Source organism: Triticum aestivum, chromosome 7B (genome assembly GCF_018294505.1).
Source record: "Triticum aestivum cultivar Chinese Spring chromosome 7B, IWGSC CS RefSeq v2.1, whole genome shotgun sequence".
Lineage (NCBI taxonomy): Eukaryota > Viridiplantae > Streptophyta > Magnoliopsida > Poales > Poaceae > Triticum > Triticum aestivum.
The window spans coordinates 152,605,842-152,618,125 of record NC_057813.1 but is presented as its reverse complement, the minus strand read 5'-3'; the positions used below and the strand labels follow the sequence as shown (position 1 = coordinate 152,618,125).

Genomic DNA, 12,284 nt, shown 5'->3' with positions numbered 1-12,284 from the left:
ATGTGGCTGGAAAACCACATGAACATCCGTGAACTAATGGGGGCTATCTGTAACCAGTGCATCTCGATCAAAAACACTAGCCATCTTGAAGTAGGCTTGCCCAAACGGACATGGCGCAATCTTAGAAAACCCTATCTGCTTGTCGTTGAGGAAATCAGTGGGTACCTCTCTGGTCATGTTGAAGGCCACCGGAAGATTTGGCATTGGGACAATAGTTGCTATTGCCCATTCCTCGTGGGTCGTCAGAGCCGCTCCATTGATGATCTTGAGTCTCGCTGGTCGCCCCTCCACCTCGATGCTCTGGTGATTGGGAGGAAGGAAGGGTGTGGGGTCGAATGGAAAAGAGGCCATCTCTCCTGCTCTGTTACTCTGCAGCAATGGTGGAGTGATAGCAATGGAGGATCGATTGGGAGAGATGGTGGCTGCGAGGAGTCGATGCACTATTGAAGTATGGAAGGAGCTGCAAGGAGGGCTGCCAACCCGGCACAGAGGCAAGGCATTAACTGGATTAGCCTGGTTGGTCGGCGGTTTGACTACCTGATTAGTCACAATCGCGGGAACAGTGGTCACTTGCCTCAGAAACTCGGTCGTCAGGCGACGCAGGGAATTGGGCTCGTTGACTGGGCCACTGTGGGCTGAGTAGCAATCACACCCAATATGGCCCCATCCTTTGCACTTGTGACATTTGATACGATTCGTGCAGCTGGGCCTGCTATGGCCCGGGAGAAGACAACGAACGCAGTAATCTCGTTGTGGGCTATTTTGAAAACGCGAGGATCCTGCCTCCCGGTTAGTAACTGCAGCATTATGGGCATTAACTCCCTGAGAACGGGATGCATGCGGGGAAGGCGCTGATCATGCATGATCATGGTTGGGACGATCAACCGAAAGATTCTTGTTGCCTGAATCCATGAAGATAGCTGGAGATCTATGAGCTTGAAGATAAGATTTTCTAGGATGATTTCTGAAGATATGAGTCCATTCATCTTCTTTTTCTTGCAAATACTGATCCATCTCCCAACCAGAATTAGGCCCCCCATTACCCCAGAGAAAGAAATTGATATTGATCAGTGGGAGAGAAACATTACCATCTTTGATGATCGAGAAACCAACTTCTTTTGAGGATACTGAGAACTTGAAAGACCAGTTTTGAAGACGAGAAACCTTAAAGAGCGATGCACGCCCCCCCCCCCCCCGAAGCAACATAGAAGGATGGTACTTACTGATTCCTCCGTTAACCTGATACGAGATCTGATGAACTCGGCAAGAAGAATAAACTCCTCCATATCATTGCCCTCCTCATAGTTGATGGTAACTCCCCATTTCCTCCAAACTTCGGCCGCGAAGTCTTGGCCTCTGTCAAAATTCAGATCTGCAAGTGACATGGTGAGGTAGTGGAAGACGGCGGCTTGGAGGTGGCCAACACGGAGGTGGATGTCGGGGCCGACGAGTAGGTGGACGCCGGGGCCGGAGTGGCCACCGGCGGCACTAGGTGCGGGGTGCGGCCTCTAGGTGCGGGGCGCTAGGTTGTTGAGCTTCTGGGCTTTTGGCTATTGTTATGAACATTCTAGGGTTTTCAAGCGTTCGTGCATATTTTTCCTAAGTCGCGTGTTTTCTTGCGGTTTATAAGAAGTTATAAAATTTGTTCTGTTGGTTGAAGGTACAATAATACATCTTCTTTTCTCTTTGCGGTAGAAAGGCCAAGGAATTTCATAAGTATGCCACACACTGACACACGCATCTCATCGCCGTTGAGCTAAGAGCAATGCTAGCAGCCCCTCGGGGTGGTGGCGCTAGCAGATTTCCCATATCAACAACCTCGAAACCATTTTTGAGTTCATTCCAGAAAATTTGGAGCCTGCCAAGCTTGTGCGCAATTTCAGATTGTCCAAACCACAGCCTCCATAATTTTTGTCACATCCATTCAAAAATTCTACTTCGATCTAGCACAGACTTTGGCAGGATCTACATCGAAAAATTGAACAACAGTGCAAACTAGTTAAGTTCATCTACAAGGGCAAAAGTTGTAGATTATTGACATTATACATACATGTTGCGTCATTTTTTTACTACGGAAAATGTCGAGCATACACTACTATACAAGATACTTGATGCTTCCTCCGTTTCTTTTTAGTCTGCATATAAGATTTGGTCAAAGTTAAACTTTATAAAGTTTGACCAACTTTATAGGAAAAAATATCAACATATATAATACTAAAGCTATATGATACGAAAATTAATTTCATGATGCATCTAACAATATTGATTTCATACTGTGAATCTTGATTTTTTTCTATAAAGATTCTGTTAAGTTGTTGTAAGCCCATCTGAGGTTAAATTACATGGGCTGCTAAAGGGTTTATGTGCATGCGCTCACTCACCTTCTTCCTTCTAACGGCCCATCCCGTACTCTTCCCCTCTCCAACCTTTCTCGGCCCAGCTGCCGTAAACCCGACCGAGGATCCCACCGCACCTCGCCGTCGGCGGCTCACCGGAGACACGAGTGCCCCGCTACTGCCACCCATGGCGTCCCGCCGCGTCCTCCACCTCCTAACGGCATCTCGGGGCATCTCCTCAACCCCACATCTCGCCTCCCTCGGGTGGATCAACAAGATCAAGGACACCTTCACCGGCAAGAAGGCCGCCGACTCACCCTTCCCCCCGTCCGAATCCTTCAATCTCAACAGTAAGTAGTCGTCCGAGATGTCCGGTTCCTCCTCTCTTGGTACAGTGGGTGGTCTGATTCGGGCCCTCCGGGTTTGCAGTGTTCGCGGATTCGATGGAGATGGCGAGGAAGGTGGGAACTTTCAAGAACTTCGTGTCAGGGAGATGCAGCGAGGCCACCGTCGTAGCCGCCTGCGAGAAGCACGCCGCCGTTCTCCGCTACCTCGCCACCATCGACCCAACCGGCGAGGTATACAATGATCATAGAGCGGATTTCTTTTTTTTATGGTACATACATCATGCTTTGCTAGTGCGGCGTGGCGGTTGGTTCATTGTGTTGTGTGTGCTGCTCTTTGTTCTGCAGAAGCTCAAAACCAGTGACAAAATTAGTGCCACCAAGCATTGCAACTGCACAATTGCTGATGTCGAGCACATACTGGCCAAGTACACATGGGCTAAAGATGCCCAAAAGAAGATTGAAAAACTCAAAGAAGAAGGAAAGCCAGTGCCAAAGACATTTGCTGAGGTAACTCGGGTCTAACCGTTGTAACTGTCGGATAGGGGTGCTAATCCTTTTGTTTCACTAGTCATTGAAGAGTGGATAAATTACATGTGAAGGTGCAAAATAATGAAACATCGGGGGGGGGGGGGGGGTGTTATATTAAGAATTAATAATATTTTAGGGAATATCAATGTAAGAGGATCAGCTAAAGATAAGTAGCCCAGTTTAGCCATCATAATGTGAATGATTAGGTCAATACAGGATATGGTGATTTCTTTCCTCATATTTGAAGCAACAGTTATGTGCTGATGTTTGATATGCCTAATGTTTTATGCTGGATCGTATCACCTTTCTAGGTGCAAAATCTAATGGGTAATACAGCCTTGGACCTTGGAAGAGCTAATCTGGCAAAGAGTGGTCAGATAAGTAGGAATGCTCTCTGCCCATGCGGTTCTAAGAAACGATATAAAAAGTATGATTCTTCCATGCCTGATACTGTTTTATTAATGATGTTCTGTTGCCACTCGTTTGTTGGTGTTGTGTTTCCTTTGAAAATCAGATTGCTGCAAATTACATGTGCACTTACATCTTTTCTTTTAGATGGACAACTTACAGAGAATATAGTTGTAGAAAATCTGTAAGCGCACGGTTACTACTATCTTAGCAAAAGGTAGATATAGATTTTTCAGTATGTACAAGATTTTGTTACTTGGCAGGGCTCCTGTCCTTGGTTCACTGAAATTTGGAGCGAGGAAGTTTGGCCCATTTGGTAACTTCTTTAGTTTGTGTCTATTCTTCACGAGTGAAAAAGTGAGATGCTAGGCAGCTGATATAGCTTGGTAATCCATGGAGGCTTGTACCATTTATGATGGTGCCTGGCACGTCATTCTTGTGCATTAAATACTAAATGGTGTTTCACTTGCTTGAACTTATAAGTGGTACTCCAAATCCTGATTGCTCCATTGCCACACATTGCCATACTCCACTTAGGCTAACCTAACCTTTTTTTGTGACTTTGGTTCCTAACATAATCCACATGTCACACATATGCTTTTACCAAGACTTGTAGTGTGTGGCGACCAATTTATTCGCCATAACTTAGGTGTGGCCAACTGTGGTAGCCAACTGAACACATCCTTCTTTTCCTCTTTGTAGATAGATCCAGCCTTCTTATTTCTTGTGCGAGTTCATATTCTTGCCAAAATAATGTATGCTGTTATGTTTCTTGTCTTGTGATAACACTCTTTTTGCTGCATGACATATGTAGGTGTTGTGGGGCTTCTTGAGGTGAAAACCCATGCTTTCCTTTTGCTTGCTAGCGCTGACTGGGGCAGAGTTCTGCTCTGCTGTGATCAAGAAAAGCACGTCGGGATTCTGAACCTAGACAGCGAGACTACATCAGCGGCTGAAAGAGCCAAACTTAATTGTCGCAAACCTGGCTGCGGGACTTGTAAAGCGCCATAAGGGGCTCTGTATTATGGGATAAACCTTTTCCTAAACCCTGTGATGTCTGGCCTTAGTTTATTTGATTTGCTATGCAGACAGTTCAAAGCATCCACGGGCATGGAAGCCTGATGTTTCAAACTTCCTATTGGTCAATTTATTGAAGTTCTATGTACATTGAGGAGCTGATATTCTTGCATCTGAACAAAATTACAGGAGATTTTGCGCATCCTGGCAGTGTTACACTCTCCCTTTGGGAAACACTAGCTTCTGTTCTACTTTCTTTTGTGATTGTATATTTGGATGACACCATTGCTTTATGGGTGGTACTGGAGAGTGCATCATGTCATGTGCACCAGAGCCCCGAAACACCCACCATAAAGTCTAGTCAAAACAAAAACGAAACTTGCGGACGTCAATTGCCTTGGGCAAACGAAATCTAGCAAATGGTGTCTGAGGGCACTTTTAAGTTCTGAATTTTTAAGTATGAAAAGAAATACTTAAATATCTTTTTTCCTTCTAATGATGTAAATAATTAGAGAAGTCTCTGTAGTAGTTAGCACAACCTAAAATTGAATATAATTGACATTGTTTTGAAAGCAAACGATATCAGATCCAGGTAAAGACTCCCACCACTTAACAAGGCACGTTTTTCCTTGGTCAGCAACTAACTAGTAGATCTTGCTTCAGTAATTCGATCTCAAGTTGCCACTCTTACAAGGGTGCCTCTATACCAAAACGAACTCTCCTCCCCACTATGATCTTCCAGTGGAAAATATAAGAAACAATACAGCCTCAAAACCAAGGTAACATCAGAAATCGGTTGCTTCTCAGGACGTGACGGGCAACGTATCGATCGAGGTACGGGGATATCTACAGAACAAAACTAGACCATCTTCAACTAATCCAATCTTTATTTGCTAGGCCGATCCCAAGTCGTCTCGGAAGTGAGGTTGTTCCCATAGTACACTTGCTTCGTAGACTCGTCTATGTATGCCTGCGAGCAAAGAACAGGTTGCGTTAAAAAAATCATAGCTATACTTTGTATTAGATTGTCAGCAAGAAACATGTATTTATTGGAAACTGAGATGCATCATTCAGTCTGGATGTTTTAGCTAGTATGGCAAAAAAAAAACAAGTGTATGGAACCAGGTAAAATACTAACCTGCCACCCAGAAGGAAGACCCTTGGAGAGCTCTGAGAGATCAGGCTCCCCTTTGTGTTGTTCGGCAGCTGCACGAATAGATTCAGTCTTCGCTTCCTTCTTTGCTTCAGCTCTTTTGCGTTTTACACGGTCACGCCTACAAAAATGATGAAGATTACCAAGTTGAGCTTGAGTTACAAACTAGAACAATCCCAGTAAATCTAAAAAAAGATTAAATGCAGGTGCCTAACATTTGTAATCCTAGAAATGGCATGGTCCACAATCAATGCTATAGCAAGAGTTCAAGTCTATAAGCAAGTTATACAATCCATATTATTTTAAGTCAAGACTCAGAAAGGATAAATTTGAGAAAGAGGAAAATATGCCAAAGGCCAGTACTCCCCCCGATCCATATTAATTGTCGCTGGTTTAGTACAACACTAAACCAGCGACAATTAATATGGATCAGAGGGAGTAATACTTTGTTGTAAATATGAAGTATCAAGTTATTCAAGTCAAACATCATATGGTGAAGGAACAATACCAGTCACCACCAAGGGGAACAAAATTGGCATTTTCCTTGGCTTCTCCACTAGCTATTTGTTGCTTACGCCACCCCTGAAATTAATGAAACTGATCAAATCCAAAGACTTCAGAAGCATTTGTCATAGCGTATATGTTCTCAAGAGAGGTGAAAAGAGTTACATCTATTTCCTTCCGGCGTTTCCTTTCTAGGTACTCCAAAGCATCTTCAGGCTCCTCTTCCTCTTCATCACGAAGCTCCTCTTTTGCAGCTTTCCACTGTAATAGTGAAATAAAAGAGAGGTTGCTTTAGCAAAGGTAGATTAATAAGGAAACAATCATTATACATCAACACTCACCTTGTCTTAAGCCTTACCAATTACCATGTAAACAGATTGCTCTGCCTTTAAAATAAGAAATGATAAACATGAGACAAAATAGTCAGGAAACACTGTCACACTCCCACTTGCATGAGTCGTTTTTTTCTGGACGACCTATATTGTGCACAATGAAATAAACTGGCCAAGAACAGTGTGCTCTCTTGTTAATGACATAACCAAGAGTATGTCTCAACGGCTAAGTACACACAATTAGCAGTAATGCATATCATGCAGTGTGTTAAATTTCTTCATTAATGTCAGGACACCACACTAGGGGGCAGTGGATGGTAGGGTAGGAGAGAGCATAAATGGTCACTATTTTAACAGCAGCTTTGGGAGGTCGGAGAGATACCTTATCCACCAGACTTGACACCTTCTTATTAGATCTCAGTGATGATGCAACAGCAACAGGTCGCTTCTTAGTACGAGGAACTGCAAATCAGTGCAAATGTCAAAACTAAAACAATTATAAGCTAGTAAGATGAAGTGTCCTTGTAAAGAATAATAAAAGTACCTTTAGTCTGATTAGTGGTGCTAGTAGAAGCTTGAGTAGAACTTCCATGTACTGTTGGTCCTGAAGCTGAGACTGCTTCTACTGATTGGCTCAAAGACGCAACTGTGGGCTCCTTGGATATCACTTTATCAGACTCCACAGGATTCACATTACTATTTGCAACAAGGGAGGCCGAGCTTGTTTTGTTATCTAATTCACCACTAGAAATGGCAGAGGTTGATGAAGCATAGTATCCAGAAGATTCAGCCGCTACTTCAGTGGCAGCCATCGTGACGGAAGGATAGCTATAATAAGAACCTGGTACTGGGGGGATGGATGTGGTCTCAACAGGAATAGATACGCCACTTGCAGACAATGGTGCATAGTAAGAATGCTGCTGTGATTGAAGAATATGAGAATCGCTTGCTTGCATATAGTAGTTGGCATTTGTGCCATCTGTACCAGCAGCAGGATAGTACTCCATTCCTGGAAGCATATAACCCAAGTTTGCTTGATCTCCGTATGGCTGAGGAAGTGTATCAGCATGAACAAATGATACAGCGTGCTCTTCAGGTTCAGGAGGAGGTGGAGGAGCTGGTTCATTCTCAGGTGGTGGAGGTGGAATCCATTCCTCTTCTGGTGGTGGTGGAGGAGGAGGAATGTCATTATCCTGTGGGGGAGCAGAATCCTCCAATGATGACAAAGCTGGTGATCGTACTTGCTCTGATGAAGGATGCTCCTTATTTGGCATAGAAGTGGAACCGCCCTGCTCTTCAACACCTTCTTCATCGACCTCCATTTCCACGTCCATATCTTCATCACTGTCTGATTCAACTCTTAAAATAGCTGCTGCCACACCTTGTGAGTTCTGAACAGATAATGTTGTACATGGTTCCTCAACCTTAATATTTTCGTCGCCAGTACCTATTCCCAGAGTGCTAACATCAACCTTCAAATGCTCACCCTCAGAGGGTGCCATAACTTCAGCTTCATTAGGTGCTTTGTGTCCTGCATCCACTGTCTCCAGATATCCATGTTTGGTAGTGTAGCTAGCTTCAAACTTGGAAACTGAAAGTTCTAGTTGCTTAAGGTGCACCTCAGCATGCAACCACAACGGAAGTAAAGAAGATCCATACGAGGAGAGGGTATTACAGTCTGCTATTCGTATCTCAATTTCTCTTTTTATCAACTCAAGACTGTCAATGGCAACATGTGGCCTGCATGATGACATGGAAAAATTAGTTACGCAGTTCTGTGTAGAGGAATGGTTGAAAAGGGTAAACTGAAATGGCAAAAGGATGATAAAAATAACAAGCACCTTTCCAGCAGCTTCAGTCTTTGCAGTAAATCCTCACCATATTTTGCAAGCTGCAAGGGGTCAATGTCCACTCTCCCATGACTAGCAACGGCTCCAGTGTAAGCATAAGGATCATGAGTATAAGTTCCCATAGCAGTATAGGTTGCTGTGCCATTTCCAACAGACACATCACTAGGATATGCTTCGACATTACTGTGGGGAAGGACATGTGCTTGAGCTTCTACAGAGTACCCCATATGAGTAGGCACAGATGCAGAAGTGACTCCATCAGCAGCAACTACTGAAGCTAATCCATTAGGAATCTCCCAAGAAGTTTCTCCTGTAACTGTGTTCCAGTAGTAGCACTGGTTACTCTGTTCATGCATTATAGCCTTCCAATTCCCACCAATGTCACCAACAATTTGCATGCCAGATGAATCTGGGACAGCTTCCGTAGCTGTCACACATTCATTTTCCAGAGTTGGCTCAGGGGCAATAGTAAATTCCTCAGCAACATTTTCTGTGATATTTTTGACATCATCAGCTTGAGATACCTCCTGCTGAACACTAACAGAAGCAGGCAGTTCACTATCTGCATCGCCGTTATCCCCAGTTACATCACCATGATCATGAATAACCTGAAAGTGAACAAATTTCATCGTAAGACGAACTGAGCTCAAACTTCTTAATCTGAATAATCTTCTCTGCAAGATAAGATACTATCGTTGAAACAGAATCATACGGGTGCTTAATACCTCCAATCTACAGAATACAAATCATGAACTATTTGGAGGCTTCAGCTAATATATCAAAATGGGTTCAGCATATATGGGGCTTACAATACAATATACAAGAATCTTCAGATTAAATGGTTAGCACAACAAAGTTCAACCTGTTTGGTCTTGCATAAGAAAGTTCAACTTCAACCTGTTTGGTCTTATAGGGTACAAGAGAATAAATAGGAGATTCAATTACCTCGGCACTTGCATCTGTTGGACTCCCCTTAGTTTCACCATTGGGTTGATCTGTTGCTACTTCATCCTCTTCTTCATCATCACTATATTGCCCAAGCAATGCTAGAGGATTTTCCTTCTTATCTGAAAAAATAAATTCATAATTAAAAACGCAAAAGCTTTCATGTGACACAATCTATATTGCACTATTTTCTGAAGTATATGTGAGGATCAACTCAGGTATAAAAGTAGAACAAGTTCGTTAAAATTACTTTAAAATGCACCATGGCGGCCCAGCAATAATTAAAATACCAGGTTAGGAGCTACAATATAAAGAAAGAGACATACGAACCGAGGAGGCAACAATCATCCTGAAATCCCCACGCTCAGATGCTGCCAAAAGAGAAATTACCGGAAGGAACACACCCAGTTTTGACAGTGGCAGCCTGATCTGAAGAATTTACTTAATGTTCCTTGCAGGCCGGGAACCCTACATGTGCCTCAAACCAGAAATTTGGAGCATACACATGCTTGAAGAAAATTCCAAATTTCCACCAAATTTACGTTCCATAGGCATGTGCCGTCTTTACATATCCCTTGGAAGGAAATTGATTGAACCCACCTGACGAAGATGGTGAAGTGGGAACACCAGTTTGCTGCCCACGGTTTTCCTCTCCAACTCCCTCTTTCATAGACGCCTCCCCTGCAATGCAAGTTTAAAGTATCAGCAGTCAGCTTGTTCAAGGTCTATTGGATATTTGGAGTGGCATTTTATGCTCAGTAGTTATACTACTGCAATCATATGTTGCTACTCATACTCTTGGGCATTCAAAAGTGCAACAAATAGCTGATCTCTACAATTATAAGGAGTGGGTTCCAAAAAAACTGTTAACGATCCTTCCTTGATTCCATCTCTTTTTTTTACCAGAACTGGCATATCGCATGAGGTGATGTCATACATCACCTCTGTTGATTCAGTTGGGGCAATGTAGAGCAAATGCAGAACCCAGTAACCAGGTCTCTCCATAACCAAACCCATGTTTTGGGCTGAGCAGCAGCATTTATTTAACAAGGGATGTAACGTAGCTGTACATGCACAGATTCACAAATTTCATTACCAAATTTTATTTGTTTCCTCAGGTTATATTTTAAGTTTTTATCTCTGCTCATTGAAATGGAAATTGTGTGCTCCTTTTCAGTTATTTTTCATACAACAAAATATTGAACTGCTAGCTTCAAACTCCAAAAATGCAGATTGATCTTTACTAGTAGTTTTGGTGGCTCTCACCCCAGTAATCTAATATTATAACCTTCACCACTTAAATTCCTATAGTAGAAACATCTTGGATTATGGTCTGATACAAGTGCAGCATATGGTGCTGATTTAGGAGCTGCACTGGACATGTTTCTTCCTCGACTCAGGCAATTCCCTATATCCCTGAACCAGTAATAACTTGTTTAACACGCGGTGAAATATGCAGCTGAAAGTGATACTGAAACTCTATATAGTGCACACAGGTTTAAGATCAGCCTAGGCTAGCAAGCCACTTCTCCTTTTGTTTTAGGTTTTAGCCTCATTGCCCCTTCTTGTGTGTCAATTACCACGTCCAGATTCTACTGGTAGAGCTGGTGATTCAAGGTGCATCCACTTAATCAGGATGGACAAATTCAGGCAGCCAAACAATCACAAACCATGCAACAGGATAACCTTCGAGTGTTCAGAATATAAACTAACCGAGTTCCATTCAAGCCTGCCCCGATTGCAAGCTAGATAATCGACGCGATGAAACCAGCAACTAGACGCACATCAGTCGCGAGTCGACCAAGCACAGACCACGGAGGAAAACCGAACCCGGGGCAGGGGCGGAGAACTCACCGGGGGAAGGATCGAGGAAGAGGTCGAGCTTGACCCTGCGGCCCGAGGCCGCCTTGGCCGCCAGGCGGCGCTCCTTCCGCCTCCCCATCGCCGCTGCCCCGAGCAGCCGGGCGCGCGCCGGGGGTGGAGAGATGGATGTCTTCTTCTAGGGTTAGGGTTCGGAGGGTGACGTCGGGGGTGTTTTACGCCGAAAAGGGAAGCGGTGCGAATCAGGAGGAGAGGCGATGTGGAGGGAGCTGGAGGCGGGTGGGCCGCTTCGGTGGAGTTTTTTTTTTGCTCTGCACGTGTTCTCGTTTCGCTTCGGCGGAGAGTCGAGGTTGGGTGGGCGCGGTTGTCTCGGTCCAAGAGCATTACTAGTAGAACCCTTAAAACCCTCAAATTCTTAAAGCATTTTTAAGGGTTGAGAAGTGTTACTTTTTAACATTTTTAAGGGTTGAAAAACAGGGGCAAATACTAGAACCCTCAAACCCAACCCTTAAACTGCTTTAAGGATTAGATTTGAGGGTTCTAGTCTTTGCCTCGACCCCAACCTTTAAATCTATCATTTGACATCTCACAATTTATGACAAACAAGAACATAATCAACTTCCAAACAAACTACCAAACGACAATCATTGATGCATGGTTTAATAGTTTACATCACAAAATCATCATCTTCCTCCTCTCATCGGCACCATCACCAAAAGTTGCACCTCGGCGCCATCTCCTAGACCACAAGCGGGCTCCGTCAAGCATCTCCATCGGCACCGATGGAGTCGTACACACCGCCATCACCACAACTACTCATCGGAGTGTCACCTCGAAAAGTAGATCCCGCAACACGGAACATCCTCTTCCTCTCTCCGATGTCCTCCTTGTAGTCCTTCCACCATTGCAATTGGTCTTGATCCATGTCCTTCTTGGACATCATCATGTGCTCTTTCTCTTCCACCATGAGTTCTTTCCATACCTTTGCCTCTTTGAGCTTGATCATCCTCTCCTCCAACTCGGCCTTGCGCTTTGCTTCTTCA

The 12,284-nt window shown here is 43.9% G+C and overlaps 2 protein-coding genes across 6 annotated transcripts; one reads left to right on the top strand and one right to left on the bottom strand.

The window, feature by feature from the left end:
- The first annotated feature begins 2,377 nt into the window (after positions 1-2,377).
- On the top strand, positions 2,378-4,838 carry LOC123157435 (uncharacterized). Its single transcript, XM_044575720.1, has 5 exons — positions 2,378-2,686; positions 2,766-2,914; positions 3,029-3,190; positions 3,523-3,638; positions 4,434-4,838. The coding sequence occupies exons 1-5, from the start codon at positions 2,524-2,526 to the stop codon at positions 4,450-4,452; spliced, it is 609 nt and encodes a 202-aa protein (XP_044431655.1). The 5' UTR covers positions 2,378-2,523; the 3' UTR covers positions 4,453-4,838.
- Positions 4,839-5,162: 324 nt separating this feature from the next.
- Positions 5,163-11,565, bottom strand: LOC123157434 (formin-binding protein 4). Of its 5 annotated transcripts, none has more exons than XM_044575717.1 (10): positions 11,275-11,564; positions 10,021-10,101; positions 9,421-9,542; positions 8,467-9,083; positions 7,170-8,365; positions 7,008-7,087; positions 6,459-6,554; positions 6,298-6,371; positions 5,775-5,910; positions 5,163-5,606 (listed from the first exon to the last, which is right to left on the bottom strand). In XM_044575717.1, exons 1-10 carry the CDS (start codon positions 11,360-11,362, stop codon positions 5,523-5,525), a joined length of 2,574 nt encoding a protein of 857 aa, XP_044431652.1. In that variant the 5' UTR covers positions 11,363-11,564; the 3' UTR covers positions 5,163-5,522. The 5 variants fall into 5 exon arrangements, 3 of the variants coding, with proteins under 3 accessions (XP_044431652.1, XP_044431653.1, XP_044431654.1); XM_044575718.1 differs by having other exon boundaries at positions 9,747-10,101; positions 11,275-11,507; XM_044575719.1 differs by having other exon boundaries at positions 9,751-10,101; positions 11,275-11,507.
- Positions 11,566-12,284: the final 719 nt, after the last annotated feature.